Below are 17,723 nucleotides of genomic sequence, written 5' to 3'. Positions count from 1 at the left end.
TGTGACGTCACCCGTGTCAAGTGCAAAGATTACAAATATGATCCGCTTACTTTTCTTCAAAATAAGAGTCACTTCACTCCAGACATGGGCAACTGGCGGCCATTTTTTGTCATAATAAGCCCTCAAACACACAAGCAAAATGACAAAAATACAGAAAACAGCAGCAAAAAAATATTACTACTAAAATAATTACTCCCAATACACAAAACGACTAAAAGAACATGCTAAATGACAAAACAAAGTAAAAAAACAAAAACAAAAATTAGCCCAAAACATACCACATTTGATAGCAATGCACAACATGACAAAACAAAAACATGGAAAATTGCAAAATTACAGAAAAGGATAATGAAAACACACAAAACAACAACAATAAAAAAAAAAAATCTGAAACAAAAATTAGCAAAATGACTCAAAAAAAAAAAACATACAAAGTGAAAGAAAAAAAACACAAATCGAATTCCAAAATCAACAGAAATAACTGATGAATGCACACACAAAAAAAAAAAAAAACTTAAAAAAACATGTACTAAACTACAGAAAAAGAGACTAAACCCTTTGCTCTAAATGCTGAGAGGAATTGTGATAATGTGGCCCTCGTATCAGTCAAACACATTCTTGTGGACCCCTACTGTGACAAAAGATTATGGGTCCTTTAAATACATTCTCTGAATCTAAATATTCTATAACTTTTTTGAACAAACAGAAAGTGAGTATTGCAAAAGTCTATTGTTAAAATGAAATAAAACACAAGTATGAAATAAAACACAAAAATGAATTAGATTGAGGGCTGCATGTGGCCCCTGAGCGGGCCCTTCCTCATATCCGCTATTAGTTACGTGGTATAGAGAATTTTAGTGGGCCTGCTTATCCATTAATTCAGTTTAGATTATCAATTAATAATTTGTTATTAATCCCCTAACTCAATTAATAGATAAGCAGGTACAGATGAAAAATTGATGGCTGGAAGAATGAACTTGTGAACCAGGAGCAGCCAACTGTGCACCAGGTTTGCTGGAAAAAATAACCATCCACATGCAGCAAACCCATTCACTGCTATGGGCAATAGAGAGACTCCAGTTTGGTGAACAACAACAATCAGGCAACGGCCAATTCCTGGTTATAATCCACACAAGTGAACAAGAGAACATGCAAACTCCCCACGGAAAGGTCCCTTATTCGACCGGTAGAACTACAATAATATATTGATGCACGATAATAAACAGAAATTCAGTCCTGTAATAATAATAATAATAATAATAATAATAATAATAATGAATGTGTTTGTGTGCTTACGTGTAAAAAAGAAAAGAAAAGAAAAAAAAAAGCTCAATAATTTCACTATGAATATGAATTTGAATTCTGAATTTAATTTTCAGAAAAACAAAACAACAGAACAAACGACACTCAATTGTGTAATTCTTCAGCCAAAAGGGTGTAAGTAAAGCTTATACATACCTACCCCATCACAAAATATAAAACAAGGCTCTCGAGAATAGATAATATCACACACACACACACACACACGCACACACACACACACACACACACACACACACACACACACACACACACACACACACACACACACACACACACACACACACACACACGAATGTACATGACATATTAATGTTGTACTATCTCATATCTATGACACAAATTTCATCAATTCAATTTAGCGTGGTAAGATATAAATTAATAATCTCTATCCCAATACACCTTTTATATCATTATATACATGTTATATATTAATGCTGTCCTAGGTAAAATTGTTGCTCTTCTTTCTTATACTAATGATATATGTCTTTAAAAGCTTTTAAAACTGGTTTGCAAAAATTACATTTATTCACATCAATATTGCAATTTCGATACACAATAAATTACACTGGTAGATATTTAACAATAAAATTAAATACAAACGCTAACGACTACAATGTATATTTACTGTTTAAGACGCTGCGGAACATCCGGAATCCGCTCCCCGTTTCCTTGTAACTTGACGCCAGCGGCGAACAACGTGAATGCGGAAGAGCGACGTGACGTAAAGCTGCTCTGCACTGCAGTCTGTGTGATCTGTCAGTCTCACTGCTTTGTATCTGCGGTGCTTCCTGCTGTTTTACCTCCACAGACAGCGGACAGGCCGCCGTGGATGGGAACATGTAGACTACGGTAAGATGAGGACTGTTTCCTGAAGGCTGGCCGTGTGAGGACGGTCTGTCTCTGTGTGTGGAACAGTGACAGCGGCGCCGGGGCCCGTCATTAAAATAACCTGCTACAAACAACAGCTAGCTACTCTCACAATAACACTTACGACACTGTCAGGGGCTTTATTGCTCATGGGGGAGCAAACATGACCGAATGACAGCTGTTGTCTTTGTCGTATTACGGTCGACTCTATGAATATGATCCAGTTTTGACTCTTATTAGGTGTCACTCATCCTTAATGAGCTGTGTAACCTCACCTAGCAAAGCGCGAGGAAGCTATTAGCAGATGTTAGTGGATGGAGCAGCTACCTTCAAACTGTAAAGTATACTTTTCTAAAGTCATTACTGTCTATTACAGTTTATTCTAAGCCCCTTAAATGTTTTTATTTCCTTATGATGGATGCAATAAATAAACACCCTAATACAGTTTAGTGTTATTATTACATATGATATTGTAATTAATTTAATCAATACAAAGATTATGCAGGACATTGTTTTGTCATTTGTACAGATTATGTTATTATTTTTGACTTTACAACAAAAATAATCAGGCCCACATCCACTCATAAGATCAATGTATACTCACTTATTATAATTTATAACCCAACCAATTTTAAATGTAGATGATTTTAGGGGAGTGGTGGCCTAGTGGTTAGGACGCTGGGCTTGTAATCGGAGGGTTGCCGGTTCAAGCCTCACCTGTGGGATGTTGAGCAAGTCCCTTAACCCCGAACTGCTCCTCAGGTGCCGCAAAAATGGCTGCCCACTGCTCCTCAGGGATGGGTTAAATGCAGAGGACGAATTTCATTAATGTAAAAAATTACATGGCCAATTAAAGGTGAAAGCCCCGATTTAATCTTTAATCTTTTTAATAAGCTATTTATTCTGTCTATCACTTTCTCTCACTCTGACTCGGGGCAGACAGCGCACCAACTGAAAGCGGATCACGCGCAGTCCGCCGCATACCGAGTCATGCTGCGTTCACACTGAATGCGTGTTCTGCGGCACCGAACGCATCTGCCGTTAAGAAAATGACCGCAAGGTCCAAAAATGTCCCCATTTGCATCATACGCGTGTCTGAAGCGAAGCACTGCCCACCAGCGACACATCCAACTGGGTGAGTTTCACTGCCTGTGCTTTATTTTCTCCTCTCACAATTATCACTGGTTTATATAAACCACCAGTGAAAAAAGCCGGTCTGATTTGCGGCTAATGCTATTCTAGCTCAGTGCTACAGAGAGAACTTTTATCTTCTACCACCTCCTCGCTGATTCACCTCCACACCTAATCCTTCCTAGTCCAGTCCCGGTTATAAAGGCCGTGTCATACAGCTCCAGGTGGTCACACACAGCTTCTACTCCATGGTTTAATGGGTGAACAGACCAGTGTTCGTTTTGACGGCCTGACGTCATCGTCAACAAAAACTCTGATTGGCTTTCGTCATGCGAAACAGCCGCATGAGTTCAATATTTTCAACTCTTGCGCATGTGTGGATATGCGTAAAATCGGGAGCGTGTTCACACGGCCAATGCACTTGACGTACGGATCGCGCCGCACTGGAAAGATTTCATATCTGGGACGCATCTGTTTATTGACTTTGTATGTAATCTGGACATACGGACATTTTGTGACGCATCCAGTGTGAACGCAGCATCGGAGGAACCTCCTGAACACGTTTGTGCCGTTATTCTAGGGATGTTGTGATTAGGGTGGGAGAAAAAAAATTGCTCTCATGATATATTGCAATTTTTTTGAAATGCCGATTTCAAATCGTTTTTTTTTAATTAAATTTTTTTTTTATTTTATTTTAAAATTGAAGCAAATAGTTTTGACTCAATTTGTCCTCTGAATAATCAATATCTTCTGATGAACATATACAGCAACTTCATTTTTCATCTCTCCATTTAACTTTGATATTAACTGGGTAGCATATCGTGACCCAAGTATCGTGATACGTATCATAATATTGCAACATCCTTGCCAATACTCACCCCTTGTCCCGATACAACTTTTTCACTTCCGATATGATACCAATATTGCAGCCTTGAGTATTGGCCGATACCGATATCGATACAATATCAGCACGAATCATACGTACTTTTATTACTTATTTTGTAGTGTGGAATGTTAGAAAAGTCTTGATCAAGTGATGTTACTCAAACAGAGAACATTAGTCAGCAACAGTAGGTATGAGAAACACTGACCCATTTATTATTATCCAATTGGTTGCATACATTTTAACCTTCAACATAATATCTACAGTATTCTACAATTGAATAAATATAATATAATATACATCGGTGCAGTCCGATAAAATCCAATATTTGTTTTCTGGCTGATATTGGACCAATATCAGATATTAATATTGGAACGGGACACCCCTACTATATTCTGTTGCTTCTCCACCTCAGTCTTCCTTTTTCCTCTTGTATTGCCGTGTAACCGCTGTGCCAAAAGCCACGTTAGAGACTTCAGCTTGAATGTAAAGCCATGGGACTGTCCCTGCTCACATATCCGGAACGCGTATCGACTTTTGACGAGCAGCTTGAGCAGCCAATATTAATGCTTAAAACAGCTCATGGGATCACCCTGTTGGTAGACAGATCTCTGATTGGCTGAAGTCCAGCGTCACGCTCCTGTATTTCTAAAGCTCATTTACAGGACCAGGAGAATGAGCAGAGATTTACTGTCCACTCAGAACACTTTGGATTACAATATGCAATACAATATAATAAGATGATCATGGATTTCTGACCAAGTAAAACCCCCCAAAAATTACCTATTGCAGCTTTAAGCAAAATCAATCTTACAAAATCAGCTCCTAAGAAAACTTCATTTTGATCTCCTATATAAGCTAGTATGCTTTTAGGATGTCAAAATCTATTTGTGTTATCGGATTCGATACGTAGCACAAAAGGTTGGGTAAGCAGAAAACGTCATTATTTCCTCTAGTGCTCATGACTTAATTATGTTTGAGCTTTGAGTAGAATAATTACTAAGTAACTTGTTTGTTAGATGAGTTGTAGAAATCAGCTCAACTGCAGATAACCCAGTGTGACAGTGCCCTGTCAAACTGGGTTTCTGGATTTAATGGTTTTCTGTTAGCCTGAGTGACACAGTCGGGCTCCAAGAGCAGAGCTGACATTACGAACCTCCAGCTCCAGCCACGTGGGCTTTACTGGTACAAAACATGCCAACAAGAGGCTGTTAGTTTTCAACGCCACACGGACTCATTGCTCCTGACTAGAATGCCATTCCTATACAGCAGCTGTTTGCCTGAAAGATGGCTTTGTAAGAGAAAGAGCAGCAGCATTGTAGTGAAGTCGGTGATTCTTCTTCCTCTCCTAACTGAGCAGATTTTCTGTTTGAAGGTCACTCGAGGCATTTTCAGCCAATCGTTTCCTTTTCCTTAGAATACATACTGTACATTAGGGGTGTTGAAAAAAAATTGATTTGGCGATTGTATGTCGCGCTATTCTCGGATCGATTCGAAATGCTTCCATAGATTTTTTTTTAATTTATTTTTATTTACCTGTATTTAACCAGGAAAGTCTTTTCCACTGCAGGAGACATTGTGACTGCGCAAAGAAGTGCGCTGAAACCTGAGCATTAGGGGTGTCCGATTCAATATTGATATTGGAGATCGATCCGATATTGGCCTGAAAACTAATATCGGATTAAAAATGTTTTTTATTTATTTATTTTTTCAATTCATTTTTTATTTATTTTCTACAATTGTAGAATACTGTAGATATTGTGCTGAAGGTTCAACGATATGATATTGGTCCAATATTATCCAGAAAACGAATATTGGATTTTATCGGACTGAATCTAAAATCTCCGATATATGTTATATTTATTCAATTGTAGAATACTGTAGATATTATGTTGAAGGTTAAAAGTTATGTAACCAATTGGTTAATAATAAATGGGTCAGTTTATCTCATACCTATTGTTTCTGACTATTGTTCTCTGTTTGAGTGACATCACTTGATCAAGCCTTTTCTAACATTCCACACTACAAAATAAGTGATTTTTTAAATTTTTTTATTGAAGACAAGAAAGAAAAAAACAATTAAAAAAAAAAAGCAAAGTATGTGTGATTCATGCTGATATTGGATCATTATCGGCCGATATGCAAGACTGCAATATCTGTATCATATCGGAAATGAAAAAGTTGTATCGGGACATCCCTACTGGTCATGTTGACCAGCTTGTGTTTTTTCAAAAAATCTAAAAAGAAAGTACTAACTTTGTGCGTTTATTTGTTGTTTTAGACATATACCTCAGTTAAGTTGCACTAAAGTCAAAGTTGGTTTAAAAGCCACAGGCAGATTGTATGTTGTTTTTTGGCACATGGCATATTAAAGACAATTTTTTGAGTGTAAAATATACCAGTAAAATATATTTCATACATAATGTTCTCATGAAGGTCTACACATTTACAGATTGGTTGTTTCTTGTCATATATAAAACAAAAATAAAAAAAATCGCAATAATCGCCTTTACTTTAATATCGGGATGTATCGTATCGTGACCTATGTATCGGGATACAAATCGTATCAACAGATGCCAGGCAATACACACCCCTACTGTACATGATCCTAGCTACTCATGAGAGTGGTTGTATGTTTCATACAGAGGTTTGGTTACCATGAAACTTTTTCTTTGACATTGCCTTGGACTTTGCTCTGTTTGTTGCAGGTGTGATGCTTATATATGTGGCTGGAGTCGTGTATTAGCACTATAACCACCTGGGAGAATGAACGCTGAGGAAGTGGAGCTCCTCAGTGACTCCAAGTATAGAAATTATGTGGCGGCAGTGGACAAAGCTCTCAAGAACTTTGAGTACTCCAGCGAGTGGGCAGACCTTATCTCTGCACTGGGCAAGCTCAACAAGGTAAGGGTCACACAGGAAGGACACCACGACGAGGTATCACATTGACCGACTGGGTCATTCTATGTCATTTTACAAGTGGCCCGCACGCTTAGGTCTCAAGAAATTCTGAAATGTTTACCAATTGTTCCTAGGCAATATATCGAGATTAAAGATATATTGAGTTTTCTATTTTGTCAATATCGCCTATATCAATATGTAGGCGATATTCGTTTTAGGAGTTGCTGCTTTCACTACTTCTCAGAACATGTAAAGCTCGGTTAGATGATTACTGAGTGCATCCTGAACAAGCCACACTACAGAACTCACTCACATGTGCTGTCCCTTAGAGGAAAAAGGGCCAAATGTGGCACGTTGCACAGTTGTTTGTTAGAAAATGTGCCAGAAATACACAAAAGGGCAACAAAAATACTCCAAATGACTAAGAAAGCATGAGGTATACAGAAAAATACACAAAAGGACAACATAAATGCACAAAAGGACAACAAAAATACAGAAAAAGGTTACTCCAAAATCATACAAAACTACTTTAGAAAATACATGGAATGACTCCATAAAAATAAATTAAGTTTTCTATTTTGGCGATATAGAAAATTACAATATCGCCTATCTATTGCCCAGCCCTAATTGTTCCGTAATTATTAGATAAGCACACTGTAACTTTTTTGTTTGATCGGATGAATACTTAAATTTAGTGAGGGGGGTATGTGTCGATTTTCTCTTGTTCTTATTTTTCTTCCATTTAAGCTTCTAATATCTCAGCAACTACAGGTGCTGGTCATATAATTAGAATATCAAGAAAAAGTTGATTTATTTCAGTAATTCCATTCAAAAAGTGAAACTTGTATAACGTATACATTCATTTCAAACAGACTGACATATTTTGAGTGTTTATTTCTTTTAAAGTTGATGACTATAAACGACAACTAAAGCAAACCCCAAATTGAGTATCTCAGACAATTAGAATAGAATAATTGAAGACACTTGATGCATTGAAAAGGCCTTTAAATGGTGTCCAGTCTAGTTCTGTAGGCTACACAATCATGGAGAAGACTGCTGACCTGACAGTTTTCCGAAAGACGATCATTGACACCTTGTTCAAGGAGGGCAAGACACAAAAGGTCATGGCTAAAGAGGCTGTCTGTTCACAGAGCTCTGTGTCCAAGCACATTAATAGAGAGGAGAAAGGGAAGGAAAAGATGTGGCAGAAAAAAGTGTACAAACAATAGAGATAACCAGGCCCTGGAGAGGATTGTGAAACAAAACCCATCACAAATGTGGGGGAGATTCACTAAGAGTGGACTGCAGCTGGAGTCAGTGCTTCAAGAACCACCACACACAGACGTATGCAAGACGTGTTTCAGCTGTTACATTCCATGTGTCAAACCACTCTTGAACAAGAGACAGCGTCAGAAGCGTCTCACCTGGGCTAGAGACAAAAATGACTGGACTGCATTTTGCATGTGCTTTGGAAATCAAGGTCCCAGTGTCTGGAGGAAGAGAGGAGAGGCACAGAATCCATGTTGCTGGAGGTCGAGTGTAAGGTTTCCACAGTCAGTGATGGTTTGGGGTGACATGTCATGTGCTGGTGTTGTTCCACTGTGTTTCCTTAGGTCCAAGGTCAACGCAGCCGTCTACCAGGAAGTTTTAGAGCACTTCATGCTTCTTGCTGCTGACCAACTTTATGGAGATGCACATTTCATTTTCCAACTGGATTTGGCACCTGCACACAGTGCCAAAGCTACCAGTACCTGGTTTAAGGACCATGGTATTCCTGTTCTTGATTGGTCAGCAAACTCACCTGACCTTGTGAAGAGGAAGATGTGAGACGTCAGACCAACAATGCAGAAGAGCTGAAGGCCACTATCAGAGCAACCTGGGCTTTCATAACACCTGAACAGTGCCACAGACTGATTGACTCCATGCCACGCCTCTTTGCTGCAGTAATTCAGGCAAAAAGAGCCCAAACTAAGTATTGAGTGTTGTACAAGCTCATACTTTTCATTTTCATACTTTTCAGTATCGGTATCTTAAGTAATATTCTAATTTTCTGAGATACTGAATTTGGGATTTTCATAAGTTGTCAATTATAATCATCAACATTAAAAGAAATAAACATTTTATGACCAGCACCTGTAGATCACATAAGAAACTGAAATGTGGTATAATAATACAGCTCCACATACTTTCTCAGAATATCTAAAAACATCTGCTATACACCCTGGACATGCCAGCTTTTCAGCATTGGAAATAGGTTGGCCGGGGTCTCTGTCAGTAAACAAATTTGCATATGCCTCATCTCCCTGTAATTTGATCAGCTTTGAGCTACACAGACTTTTAAAATCACTAATGATTAGTCAGATATATCAAGCATTGGTTCTTGGGTGACAGTGATAATTTTTTTTTTTTTGACTATTTTCATTGGCTCATAACTGTATGTGGGAATGCAAGAGAAAATCTGATCTGAGTTTTAATTTGTAGTATAAAGGTTATTCTTTCTTGGGATACAAAACAATTTTTCTTCATGTGACTTCATTTTTATTGGGGCTATTTCACCACTCGCCTATATTGAAAATCCTTTACATGAGGTGATTGTAGCTTGCCTCTGTGTCTTATGATCACTTATTGTTTAAAATCGACACATACCCCCCTCAATAAAATGTCCATATCTCAAAAAATGTACAGTGTGCTAATTGAATACTTAAGGAACAATTGGTAAAAATTTTATTTTTTTAAGACCAAAGTATGTGGGGTGTCCTGAAAATGTTTTGAAATGACATGGAATGCTTCCTGTCTCAGGTTTTGCAGAACAATGCAAAATACCAAGTGGTGCCGAAGAAGCTGACGATAGGCAAGCGGCTGGCCCAATGCCTCCATCCGGCCCTGCCCAGCGGGGTCCACCGCAAGGCTTTGGAAACCTATGAGATCATATTCAAGATCATCGGACCGAAGAGGCTGGCCAAAGACCTCTTCCTCTACAGGTTCATACTGCTGCTCTGCTACAGTCTAAGAGCAATAGTTCCCAGCGTATTGTGACATCATGCATGCTCTGTCATCACTGCAGCTCTGGGCTTTTCCCTTTACTCTCCAATGCTGCCATGTCTGTGAAGCCTGTGCTGCTGGGGCTCTACGAGACCTACTACCTCCCCCTGGGAAAGACTCTGAAACCAGGCCTCCAGGGGCTGCTGACTGGAGTCCTGCCTGGTTTGGAGGAGGGCTCTGAGTACTATGACAGGTGAGAATACGGAAATAAAGCCCTATAATTTCCACGTGAACGGAATTGACCAATGAAAACAGAGTCCACAGTTAAACACGGAAATGTACACAATGTGAATGAAAAGCCATCACCTTGAACCAAACGACGTTTGTTTGGGGAAATGTTTCTGGGGACCGCTCATTTGGCGTTAGTGCAATATACACTACCGGTCAAAAGTTCTAGAACACACTTTCCAGGTTTTTTACTGAAAATTACTCAGTTTATTGTGTCATTACACTCTGAAATGAAAACATAGAACAAATAAGCAATTTGAGTTGAAGAAGAAATGATGGAATCCATGAACAATACTGTTTACCTGATGTTCATGAGGGTCTGGTACCACAGTGTGTTCTAACACTGCTTTTATGCAGACAGAGGGGGTTGTTAGTAACCAAGAAAAGTTGGAACACCTGTAGTAATTAGTAGCACCAGCTTTCAAGGCTGATTCAACCTTCATTGCTACAGAACCGCTTTATATTGTTAACCCACTTCCTGTTCCTTGAAAAAGGACTATTTGTATAATTCTGAAATGTACATTATTTTTCAGTTTTGGTAACCAAACCTTTTTTTAACCTCTGGCTGTTCAGTTCTTACCTTTGTTACATTTCAAGCTGTTCATTGGACTTGCATGACTTAAATTGCAATAAATAACTGGAAAAATTAGTGTTTCAAATCTTTTGACCAGTAGTGTATATATACCTTTTAATTGTAGCTTACACATGGTTTTTAACTTACATGTTTATTTTGACATACATTTTTGTTTAATTATGGTCTTTTTAGAAAAATATTTATTCTGTTTCACAGGAGTTGAAAAAACAAAAAAAAACAACAAAAACAATTAAAACATATTTCTAAAAAAAAATGGAATTATAGAAAATAATGTGGAAAACATGGAATTTGTGGGAAAAAAATTGTGTATTTTATAGAAATACCACTGTAGACATCTAGGTCAATGCACAGTGACTGTTTTAGACTAGTTGAGACATTTGTTTCTTCTCATGAAAGTGCAGCATCACTAAAAAGCTGCATTGGTCTAAATTAACATTCTAAATAGTCTTTTATCGAATATGAGCCATGCATAACTTACTGTTCAAGGGTCCATAACCTGGCTCATAATTTATATCTCTTTGTTAGCTTGAATATTATCTCTGACATTCATATAGTTGTCATCCACCCTGACACAAACTCCAGAGGGCGATAAAGTTTCAGGTAAGGTTTGGTTCTCTGAGTGGCAGAATGTTAATGTTCTGTTTATTTCTAATAGTGGTACATCAGTCCTACTCTTGCCCCATTTTTGTTTTTATTGTTAGTGTCTGCTTAGGATGATTTAGCTTGGTTTTAGCTGTTTTAGCAGCTCTACCTTTTCTTCGCTTTTTTGCCATGTTCTTATCATTGTAATAGAAATTTGGGTTGGTTAATTTGAATGTGTGCACATAGTGTAGAAAACCCCATATTTATTTAAAGATTAATGCTAAGCTTACCAAATTGTTATTTAAGAGTGTTCACTATCACTGTGCTAATATACTGTGTGTGTGTGTGTATATATATATATATATAAAATATAGTCATTACAAAATGAATTGAAGGTTGGTCCTGCTGTAAGCTGATGTTCCTGTATGTGACCTTTTGTTGTACGCAGAACAAACACCTTACTGGAGAAAGTGGCTGCGGCTGTGGAGCAGTCTGCCTTCTACAGTGCCTTGTGGGGCAGCATTTTGACCAGCCCTGCTGTGCGTCTCCCTGGGGTGTCCTTTGTCTTATTGCACCTCAACCGTAAGCTCTCCATGGAGGATCAGCTCTACGTGATGGGGAGTGACATTGAGCTAATGGTACATGAACAGAATAATGACGAAAGTATTGCTTTTTTCAGGCAAACGCAGTGTTCTGTCTAAAACATATTTTCTTACTTTTATCTTTTTTTTCCCTTATTTTTTGGGAAAAATAAGAGAAATCAACTCCGGATTTATCAAATGTTCTAAACATCAAAATCTGCTCTCACCCAGCTGTGCGGAAAATGTAATCGTTTTTAATCTTACACAGCTGATTAGCATATATGACACCCACTAAACGCAATATAAGGGCAGGTGTGCTCTGTGCAACCAAAGAGATGCCACCAAAAAAACAGGAAGTTGGTATAAGAAATTAAAAAAGAAAGAACTTTAGCAGCAGTTAAATTGAAATAATTTTGAATGAAATCAAACACCAGAAAAATTTTACATTTCAGAGCGTCAGTATTGGTATTACAGGTACAGTAAAAATGAAGCATTGGCAACAACATACCTTATATATGTTCTTTGTTAGTATGTGTGTTTTACACTGACAGATATACAATATATAATAATGTAAGCTAGACTTTGTTTTGTGGTTTTTTAATGTTTCTTAAGTTCACAACATGTGTTATTGTGCTTTGGACAAACATTTTAAAGGTTGTGATTTTCTCTTCTCTTTGTATGAGTTCTCTCAACCTCTTGTATAATATTCTCTATTTAAGAGAATTAGAGAAGATATGAAAACATGAGTGAATACTAAAAAAAAAATCAATGGGTACCGACAAAATTGTGTACTTGCTCTTTTGTCATGTTTTTTTTTTTTTTTTTTTTTTTGTATTTAGTGTTACAGGGTGATGATGGCCAGTCTTCTCTGAGCCGGGCCTTCCTCCTCATGTAAAGATTGATCGTAGATTCTGTTGTTCCTCATCAGGTTGAAGCAGTCAGTACCTCAGTCCAGGACTCCAGTGTTCTGGTGCAGAGGAGCACCCTTGACCTGATCCTCTTCTGCTTTCCCTTCCATATGAGCCAGGTACAAGCATTGTGTGTTAAACACTGTGATGAAGAGGATAATGAGGATGCATCACAATATGTGGCTTTATCCACGTTGCTGTATCAATAAACGGATTTGATAACCCAGCCGTGCTGCATTGTGGGATCGGGTCGAAGGTAACAGTGACCAAAATACATCTAGTAAATGGCAGACACAAGTGAAATTTCAAGCCCTGGAAAGTGCAGTAATTAAAAAATTTAATCAACAAGGGTTTACAGTTTCTGGCAAATAAAAGGATGACTGATTGTTCCTTCAGAGCATGAGCAGATATCAGCTGCTGAACATGAAAAAACACAACCAACCAACAGCCTTCTTATGTCTCCTGTTTATTTAAACAAACTTCGAAGAGCATTTAACAGAAATGTGGACACAGAAACCAAGTCTTGATTAAGTTTGTTTGATATTTGGCATATATAGCTTTCCTTATTTTTCACAATAGTGGTTCAAATATTTTTTAAATGTCTTCTAAACCTATCACCAAAGAGACTGGAAAATATTTAAACCACTTTGGCCAACCTAGTAAACTCAAGTTGGAGTTGCATATCTATAATAATGGCACGTCAATCGTTTTTCAGGATCTGGGACTGCATTAATAACCGCACCTGAAAGATGCGCATAACACTTTACACGCAAAGTTTGTGATTTACAAAAATAAGAGGAGCTTGAGAAATTTCCGTATGGAACGTTAACTCTGACTCTGACGCACAAAAATTTTGGATACGGTGGGCTTTTGTTTATAAACGGAGTGCGTGCAGGTGAGCTCCGCACGATTGGATAAAGTTGGAAATTATTTGACGCAGCACATTTCCAGATTTCTGGCGCACTAACACTTTATTTATAGATTCTATGCAATGCATTATAAATGAGGCCTCTGGTCTGTTCTTGGGCAACATTTACAATATGCACTGTGGATTATTTTGGAATAATATAATTACAAGCACGTACATCACATTTCTCTTATCATTTCACAAGTGCATAAGTGCTGTTTAAGCACAAACCACTTACGGCGCAGAGAGGTGAGTTTGGTTACCGTGACCTTTGACTGCAAATTCTCACACAGTTTGTCGGTAATAGTTTTAGTATTTAACTGTGTCTGCCTGTGTATTTACAGCTCTCTATTATGTTATTTGTGTGTCATGACAAAGGTCAGCGTATGTGTCAGTGTGTTGGTTTGTGTGAAAGAAACATGGTCACAAGTTTTCTGCTTTGTTGTGTTGTGATCAGGCAACTCGCCCTGACATGATCCGAATCCTATCGGCGGCTTTGCATGTGGTTTTGAGAAGAGACATGTCCCTCAATCGCAGACTCTACGCCTGGCTGTTGGGTGCGACTCACACACACACACACACACACACACACACAAACATAAAACGCACACTGACCGTTAACACCTACGGTAACACTTTAGTTGAAGTTTTATACATAAAGGCTGACATTACGCTGTCATTATTAGGATATAACACTTGTCATTAGCATGAATAAGGTGGCATAAAATCTGTCATTAGGTGTCATTTGTTACCCTAACCCCACTAGATCCCTCCACCAACCCAAAAAATGCCAACCTGCCTCCAACAATGCTTAATGACAGCCTTCATGACACCGTATTCATGCTAATGACAGCGTAATGTCAGCTTTATGTATAAAACTTCAATTAAAGTGTTGCCAAACCTACTAAGCCAGGACTATTAAATAAACAAAAAAAAGGTACATGATTGTGTGTCAGGAACTATTCCCTGTACTTTTTTATTTGTATTTGTACTAATTCTAAAATGAGTTCCTGTATATTGGCCGTTGTCTTACTTATTTTCTCTTGTTTGCAACATACTGTGGGCCTGTGTGCTGGTAAGTATCTATACAACTATAAAACATACTCCCAGTGATCCAAACTGACACTAAAATAGAAACTAAAATATCAATAAGAGCAATTGTTTGTGCTATCCAGCTAGTTCTATATTCTAAACTCATGTTGTATCGTGCCATATAAGAAAAACGAAATCTCTGCAGCATTTGAACTAGTGTTTAGAACACAGGTTTTTACTTCACATATCTCAAACTTGGTGCTTGCCTTTAAGCTGGTTTCATAAAACCACAGATGTGTGTAACTGTGGTGCTTGTGTTATATATGAACTTGTTTGCATGACTCTAATTGACCGTCATTGTTTGAAGGATTCGACAATAACGGCGGGATGATAGGTCCCCGGAACAGTCGACAGAGCAACCGCGAGGAACACGCCTGCTACTACTTCAACACCTACTCCAAGGACATGCTTGTTCACGTGAGTCATTAGGTGTGATGCGTTTTTGGGTCAAAAATCAATGGTTTTAAGTGTTTTTTTCCACAAGAATGGATCTCTCTTTACATTTAGACTTGTGTAGGTCGGTAAGGTGTTTCAAGTCGATCCTGTTTCTAAAGTAAATCAATCCACTTTGATCCTTGTCGTGTCACAAATTTTAGGGTATGCCTACACTGCCGGTCCTGTTTCTGTTCCCAGAGGCCTGTGTTTAGAAGACTGTGCTCAGCCTCCTTTTAATATTTCCTGTGAAGCTTAAAGCAACCCCAGCCTTTTCTGACATAAAACACACTGGTTCTCCTGGGGTTGGAAACGGCTCGCCATCAGGAGACAGAGTTTTGTTTTGGAGTGTATTAGTTTTTGTTTTTGTTTTTATGAGGGGGTTGTAAAAATGTTGTTTTTGCTCCACTGCCATCTGCTCTGAGATGGTTGTTGGAGCTGCCTCCACGGGGAGAAGGTTAGTACAACAGGGACCGTCTGGCCGATTTAATGGCAGACGAAGCGTAAAACAGACACGCGATGTATGAAAGCAAATGAAACTGGAAATACAATGGAAGTGAGTGAGTGTAGTGTGTGAGAAGTGGCTTCTATTTAACATTTCTAATGCCAGCAGATTGAAGTGTGTGCCTGGGGTTTTTGTGCTTTCAGGCCATGGTGGGGATCCTGCAGGGCAAGGCACGGGGTGGAGAGGAGGAGAGCATACTCATGCATGACCTGAAGCCCTTTCGCATCCTGATCAGTCTGCTGGACAAACCAGAGCTGGGTAATCATGTTTGATGCTGTGTTCAAACGTAGATTGTTACAGTCATTTCCTGACTTATCCATGACTCTCCAGGGCCAGCCATCTTGGAGGATGTACTGATCGAGGTGTTCCGGACTCTTTACACACAGTGCAGGACAGAGCTGGATCTCCAAAACCAGAGTCCATTTAGCAAAGATCACACACAGCTGAGCAGGTCAGTGATTATAGGTGCCCAGCCACTTTAGACCAAGTCAGAGTTTTGAATATAAATAGACCACATGTTAACATATTGGTGTAGGTTTAATCCAGGAAACACCAATTCTAAATGGGATGCTCTGGCTTTGTAGCACATTACAATCAGGGCTTGTGTTTACATCCTGTTTAGTCACCAACTTTTCTGAAATCACCAGCTACTGCAAAGGTACACAATAATTGTTTGCTATACACAAACAATCACTTATGAAATATTTAATTGGAAATCATCATGGTCTGAATTTTACCAGGCACTAACAACTAAATAATGTAACATGTTTGTACAATATAACAAATATGTAAGAAATCCAGTTTCCTTTACAAAAAAATAAATAAATAATTGATTTAATTTTATTTTTATCACAATCTGAATACCAAATGTGCAGCATCTAACAAAATCACATGATCATTTCTGACACCCTTTACTCTGGGTGCTCCCCATGCACTTTGGCTGCCCACTGATCATCATGGAGAGGTTGAAAGCAGGGAACAAATTCTGTGTATGTAGAATATATATGACAACAAAAGTGAATTCTGATCATTATCATCAATATTTTAGGAAAAAATATACATTTAACGATGCAAACGTACTACTAAAATATCATGCGCAGCAGGTTTTAACCCTACTAAGGCTCTGACTACATCTATCGTTTTTATTTATCTTTGTGAGTTTGAAGCCTGGCAAGTAAATCAGATTTTAGATGAAGCTCATTGGCGGCTAATGCTCCTGTAAGAACAGGCCTGAGGCCAACTTGCATATATCCTGGTGCCCGTGGGCACTGTGTTGGTGACACCTCCTATTTTTAATCTATATAATCTGTGTATATAGAAATGTCACATTATCTTAAAGCCAATTGCTGCAGCCTGGCTCTTAGAATTACGTAACATGAAAAATCACCACAATATACAGCTTCCTTTTGAACAGGGGTGTCAAACATGTGGCCCAGGGGCCAGAAGCAGCTCAGCAAAAGGTCTACTCAGGCCAGACAGATCAACTTCACAGATATGAAAAAGTTATACAATGAACTGCACTGTCAGAGTAGGGGTACACACACATCGTTGTTTTACAACACATACGTTCCATATTTGTCCACAGGGGGTGCACAGTTTCATTGAGAATAGGGCTACAACACAATGTTTTTGTTGGTAATAAGATTTTCTTGTTAATCGTTCTTGCCTGGTTAAATAAATGAAGGAAAAATCCTCTGTGGTCTGTCAGTTGGAATACACGTGTAAATAAATGGAGTTATTTTATTA

The 17,723-nt window shown here is 38.4% G+C and overlaps 1 protein-coding gene across 4 annotated transcripts in view; it reads left to right on the top strand.

Annotated features, from left to right (window-relative positions):
• The first annotated feature begins 2,034 nt into the window (after nt 1-2,034).
• The window catches only part of dop1a (DOP1 leucine zipper like protein A), a 40,629-nt gene continuing 24,940 nt past the window's right edge, over nt 2,035-17,723 (top strand). For 2 of the 4 annotated variants that reach the window (XM_028470317.1, XM_028470313.1), the window contains exons 1-10: nt 2,035-2,172; nt 6,913-7,108; nt 9,905-10,086; nt 10,170-10,340; nt 12,001-12,190; nt 13,062-13,160; nt 14,406-14,505; nt 15,348-15,457; nt 16,121-16,235; nt 16,308-16,428. In XM_028470317.1, coding sequence (XP_028326118.1) covers nt 6,971-7,108; nt 9,905-10,086; nt 10,170-10,340; nt 12,001-12,190; nt 13,062-13,160; nt 14,406-14,505; nt 15,348-15,457; nt 16,121-16,235; nt 16,308-16,428 — 1,226 coding nt within the window. In that variant the 5' untranslated portion in view covers nt 2,035-2,172; nt 6,913-6,970. Of the gene's footprint in view, nt 2,173-6,912; nt 7,109-9,904; nt 10,087-10,169; nt 10,341-12,000; nt 12,191-13,061; nt 13,161-14,405; nt 14,506-15,347; nt 15,458-16,120; nt 16,236-16,307; nt 16,429-17,723 lie in introns of those variants that run through there. The other 2 variants (XM_028470316.1, XM_028470314.1) reach the window with 2 other exon arrangements.

This window comes from Gouania willdenowi, chromosome 16 (assembly GCF_900634775.1).
Source record: "Gouania willdenowi chromosome 16, fGouWil2.1, whole genome shotgun sequence".
Lineage (NCBI taxonomy): Eukaryota > Metazoa > Chordata > Actinopteri > Blenniiformes > Gobiesocidae > Gouania > Gouania willdenowi.
The sequence above is the reverse complement of the archived record's forward strand: the minus strand, read 5'-3'. Positions and strand labels throughout refer to the sequence as shown.